The 6000-nt window shown below is 41.0% G+C and overlaps 1 protein-coding gene across 2 annotated transcripts in view; it reads right to left on the bottom strand.

Annotated features, from left to right (window-relative positions):
* ldb2a (LIM domain binding 2a) overlaps positions 1 to 6000 on the bottom strand; it is a 117683-nt gene continuing 111683 nt past the window's right edge. For both annotated transcript variants that reach the window (XM_061047606.1, XM_061047607.1), the window contains exon 9: positions 1 to 1998. In XM_061047606.1, the coding sequence (XP_060903589.1) occupies positions 1768 to 1998 (231 nt within the window). In that variant the 3' untranslated portion in view covers positions 1 to 1767. The remainder of the gene's footprint in view (positions 1999 to 6000) is intronic.

Here is a 6000-nt window from a genome sequence, read left to right as displayed (position 1 = left end):
TCCTTTGTAAGCACGGTTTATTGGCACACATAATGGTAAAGCATACATACCAGACATCAGATATGACACTGAACACCTCTGCTATATAATGTACAAATGGTGTCTAATAATACTAGGCTCAAACATATTTAGAAATGTGTTAGCTTCCTTACAAATGCACAAATAAATACCCATAAGATCCAATTGTATAAAGACGTCTGTGGCTGTCTTCTCGCCCATTTTTCAAACTAAAGTCCAACAAAAACGAGGATCAGGGATATAATATCGATTCAAACAATCGTGAACACAAACGCAGGGATCTCAAAGCATTTCTGCGGGGTGGAGGTGACTCGATCTGCGTGTCATTTTTAAAAAAATGTTTTGTTTTCCCTTGTCATGTCACAGAATACACAAGAAATGTGATCGTGTGACGGCTAACTTTGTGGCTTTGGTTCTGCACTAGCTCAAGAGGGAAACATAGGAGGCAAACAAAGTCCATCCAGACACCACCCGACAGAAATCTGAGTCTCCTGCACAAAACAAAACAGCTGCCATATCCAAACTGCTTTTTCAGTGGCTGATTTTACAGTGGACAAAATAGATTCCACCTCTATGTACAGAGCTACAAACCTTTTAACAGTGTTCCCAAACTGATGAACCCGAAAAACAACGGATGGTTTTTTAAAAAGTACATATATCAAAGAAAATAAAAAATCCTATAAAATCATGCAGGAAAAAGGCTTTTAGTATCAGTTTGGGAGTTAGGTCGTTAAAGGGAAAGAAGTCCAATTTTTCAAGAAGGGAGAAGGAAAAAAAAAATCAGCATTAACGCATCAATGTGTGTTAAGTTCACTACTAAACGGCAAAATTACAACGTGATTGCAGAAAACGGGGTGTTCTGAGAGAAGCAAAAATACCAATTGACTACAAACACAATCAAACTGGTTTGCATGAAATCACAATCTGTGACGCGGTTAAATGTGGAAAAAAAAAACAATCCGAGGACGCAATTTTTTTCCTCGTTTGAACGCAGTCCATTGCGGTAGAGAATTTCTTTATCTCCCCCTTAATTGGAAATGGAAATAAAAAAGCAAGAGCAGAAAACAAAACCAACAGCAAACTGAGTCTAGAAGAAAAAATGCATTCGCCCTCAAACAGTGTTTCATTTGTCTCCGCTGTGGTGAGATGCTTCCAGTGGCTGTTTTTTTAAAAAAAACACCTTGAATTCTCACGGTTGAGCTTTTCCTTTTTTTTTTTTTTTTTTTTTAAAGACATTTTGTTTGTTGTTTTTTTTATTCTTCTTTTTTCTCTCCTCACTGTCTACCGTCAGCATGATGACTCGTGACCTGCAGGTCAACCAATCACAGCTGCTGTATTCCACCAGACGAGCAGTTTGTATATCCGAGGGGTCCGAGGAAGGAGAATCTGAACTGGATTTTCCACTGCATTCCTCCCCCCCAAAAAATGCAGACGCCTCGCCTTTTTATTTTTTACATTACAGTTGCATACGACTTGTACACAAATTTTGATGTCTGTGTCATGTGGATATTGCTGTGCCAACCTCAATGTTCTCTGAGATGTTACAGTGATTCAGAGAAGAAGAAGAGGACATATTTTGGCTGGACATGCCGGTGAAGAGTTTGCAGACGGGGGGCGGGGGAGGAGTGGGTTCAATGTTATGAAGCCCTCAGGGGAAAAAAGGGGGGTAAGGTTAAAAAAGTCCAGTCCACATGGAGCCGAGGAGGATCTGTTGTTTTTCTTCTTCTTCTCTTTCTTCTTCTTCTTGTTTTACTGAGAGGCTTGGGGCGCCGTGCTCTCGGGCTTGCTGTCCTGAGCGGCCGGGGGTTTGCTGCTCCAGGGGCCGTTGTTGCCCAGCGCCGGGGAGCCGTTGAAGTCGTCCTCGTCGTCCAGGCCGTTGGTGGCGTCGTACTGTGTGTTCTCCAGACGGGTGATCAGACGCTCATCCTCGTCCCCGAACTCGCCGCCCATCAGGGTCGGCTCGCCCACCACCATCACGTCCTGGAGAGAGAGAGAGGCCAAACAGGGAGAGAAAATGGATCAACTAAAAAGACAAGAGACTTTAAATAGCTTTGTTTTCTGTGGCACCACTTTTAAAAAAGTTGTCTTTTTTTTGTCACTTTTTATCCCTCATCTTATTTTTCTATTTTTGTAAGAACAACTGAACAACCTGGATCTTTTTGAGCCCACCATACATTTAAAGGCTTTATATGCGATTTTTTGATCCAGCAGATGTCACCCTTGAGCACCAGCATGAAACCAAAACAACTCGCGCTGCATTGTTGTGTTAGCATGCTAATGCTAGCGATCTTTATTTTGCTCGTATCTTCACACTGCATGTAAATTTACCTGAAATGAGCGTGATCTAGAAACACAGTTAAACAGTGAGTACAGTATGTTATTCTTCTTTTCTCTAGTCCCTCAATTAAACAACTTTTATACACGAGGGGAGGAGTCAGCCGGCCGTCCAGGCGATGTAAACAAACTGAAGATAGGACTCTGAAAACATCACAGACAGTGGGACTCGGGTGTTACACCCATTGTAGACAGTCATGACTCACAGAGTTATTTTCAGAGGATATACTTGATTTATATTATATTTAAGTGTGAAAAATCACATATAAAGCCTTTAATGGGGTTTTTAACCACGCAAAAATATGTACGAGTATTCAAACATGATCCTTATTTTAGTGTGTGTAAAAGAAAAAAGTCGTCCAAAGTGAAAATGTATCCCCAAAAATCATTTTAATCATCTTTCAGATTATATTGAATATTTCTTTTGCTGCTAACCGGACACATTAATAAAACAAACTATGCAGAGAATCATCATGTTGGTCAGCAGCACACATGCTAATTAACGAATATCTCGCTGTTTAAATATCTTTAAAACAGTCTCTGTGAAACTCGTGCACAGATAGGCTTCTGTGATGTGTTTTTTAAGTTTTGCACACGACTGTCCGTTTTTTTTAGCCTCGGGGCCGATTCCAACATTAGCATGCTAAAGTGATACAAAAAATCACCAAAGAAGAAATGAATCCATATCTGTTTCATCTGATTCTGAGACCAAAGCACCGTTTGAATACCAAGTTAAGGCACATGCACCAAAAAAAAAAAAAGACCTGATAACATTTACTCCAGGAACATGAATATGCATGGCAGCTGCTTTGCATAATTTTTTAGCACAAAAACAGGAGGGTTTAAAAATAGGACAAGGTCAAACATTTACAAGACCCTGATGCCTTTAAGGATCTATCTGTGTGTGTGTGTTCACCACATGTTTTCAGTTTTCAAACTGAGCAAAGAGCGCCTGAATGCCCCCCTGCGATGTTTTCGGTGTGTGTTTCCTTACTTCAACAACAGACCCCCTGCATGCGATTGGAATAACACAAGGTGTGTGTGTGTGTTTTGGAGCGTTTATGTGTGTGTTCAGTCCAGCGATCCCCTCTCGGAGCTCTCTGTGCAAATGAAACCTCCCCGTGCTGAAAGCAGATTCCCCCAGCGCTCCGTTCCCGCCCTAATCAATACTCATCATGTAAGACATATTTCACAGAGATGGCCTTCTCGCAGCGGGTCAGGGGAGGGAAAGAGAGAGATTTATCCCGTTACCCTGCGCTATACCAGAGACTCTCATGATGTGAAGGAATGTAAATGATTCTTATGAAGGGGGACGCCACCATAACTGTTCAGAAGCAAATTCTTCTACAGTCAGTTAATCTGCTGACAAATAATCACTGTGAGTGTAATTTGTGTATCCAAACATTGATCAATATGCTCGGAATCATGACTGTTTGTGTTGTGTGTGTGTGTGTGTGTGTGTGTGTGTGTGTGTGTGTGTGTGTGTGTGTGTGTGTGTGTGTGTGTGTGTGTGTGTGTGTGTGCTAAGTCGTCCTCTGACTGCCTAAGCATCTTTCTGCTCCAGCACCGCCCACAGTAAACTGGGAAAGAAGCTGTACAGTTAAATGGAGCGCACGCTTCACTGGCCATGTGTGTCAACGCTGCCTGGCTTGGGAGATCTCGCTCCTCTCTGCCACACACACACACACACACACACACACACACACACACACACGCACGCACGCACACACACACACACACACACACACAAACACACAGCAGAGACAAACAAGCACATGCACTGACACACAAACCCAGATTAGCCTACTGTACAATCACACCTTCCCACAAACACAGACAAAAGCACTTGAGCGCAAACCAGCATTCACAAAATGAATCAACACACACACACACACACACACACTAAGATCCAGAGATAAACAAACATGCATGATCAGATTCAAGACGCGTTCATGTAAACAAACAAACAAAACTAGACAAACTTTAAACACACTCTTGGATGAAGAGCGCGAGAAGCGGGAGAGGCGGTTTATTTATCCCCAAAGCCCCCCTAGCGACCACTTCTACACCCCACTATGCCTTAATCAGGCTAATTAATTTAGGTGAGCTTTTCAACTAAATGACAATATCCACACTGATTTGTCAATTTGCATAGCTAATTAAGTCATTATCTAAAAAAACGTGCTGATTGCCAACAAGCCTTGCATTCACCATCTGTTCCTGTGAGGAGGCCTGTCAACCTTCCTCTGGCCAATTTTAAGGCCCCCCCAAAAAAACTCCCTCAGACGATAACAGCTGGTGGCGAGTCAGTGGCTGGGGAGCGCTAATTGCGAGCTAATTAATACTGTCTACTCTTCTACTCATCTCGTTAAGAGTTAGCTTCAGTGCTAAGCTAAAGCTAAGCTAAGCGGTGAGGCTTTGAATGAGGTGACGCAACGCTGAACGCCTCTCCCCTCATTCACTGAGCGGTGTCATTAGCATTTATTTATTTATTTATTAATTTTTTTACAGAGATTAGCAGCTAGTAGCTTGGCATCCGAGACAACAGGTGGGAATTTAAAGATGAGGGCGGAGAGATCTAGTAAGGACAAGGTTAGCTTAGAAAAAGCATGGTTGTAAAAGCGGCATAAAAAAATCAGGACTTATCATCCATCCTTAACTTTGAACTAACTCAGAGAAATTCACACATGCAGGAACTTCAGTTAAATGATTGTTTGTTTGGGGCTAACTCACTGCTAACATCGTTAAATAAAACTTTGAAGGTAATATTGTTTAAATACTTTAATTCCAGTGAAAATACATTCTGTCTGTCATTGTTAAAAATCTTTTATTTTAAGTCATTGGGAACTACTTCCTGTGGTGAAATACGACACCACAGGTGTTCAGTTGAGTTTTGGAGACAGCAGGACGGTGAATGTTGGAATGACATATTTCATATTAACAAAGAAACATATCATGTACAACGGCGCGCTTCATCCTGCAACTATCACTTCATAAAAACATCTTAATTAATCACCCACTACACCGATCAACAATCACTTGTCTGAGTCCGTTTTCAACAGAAGATTTCTCTGATTTCAGCTTCATAAATGTAAATATTCACCTTTTTTTTTTGGGGTGATTTTTTTTTGTTTATGTTGAATTTCAGCCGCTCCCGTCTGGGCGGAGGTATAAAGTACCATCTTGTAAAACCAAGCGATACAAAAAATAGCTTTTTCCCAGCAGCCATTAGTGAGATGAACAAGACCAAACAATACAGCAGGGATCAAAATTCTACTATTTAGTACTATTTATTGATCTCTGCACATTTTCTCTTGTTTTCCTTTATCTCGTTTTTACTAATTGATCATTGATTATTTTTATCTTCTTGTTATTCTCCCTGATCTTACTGGTGGCTTATTTGATCTTGTTTACTAAGAGGTTTTTCTTTCAGTATTGAACACTGTTGTTCCTGTGCTGTCGACTCCCTCTACCTCCGGGTACAGACAAAGTTAGCTTAGCTTATCTGTGGGTTCACTGAATAAAACTATTACGGTTATTATTTTGAGATTTGGAAGATGGAGGAAAATAATCTTTGTTTGGAGCACTAGTTTTGGTCTTTGAGTGGGATCTGTTTACTAAAAGACATGTAGAAAAAAAATACTTAGC

This window comes from Labrus mixtus, chromosome 10 (assembly GCF_963584025.1).
Source record: "Labrus mixtus chromosome 10, fLabMix1.1, whole genome shotgun sequence".
Classification (NCBI taxonomy): Eukaryota; Metazoa; Chordata; class Actinopteri; order Labriformes; family Labridae; genus Labrus; species Labrus mixtus.
This window is presented reverse-complemented; position numbering and strand designations above follow the sequence as displayed.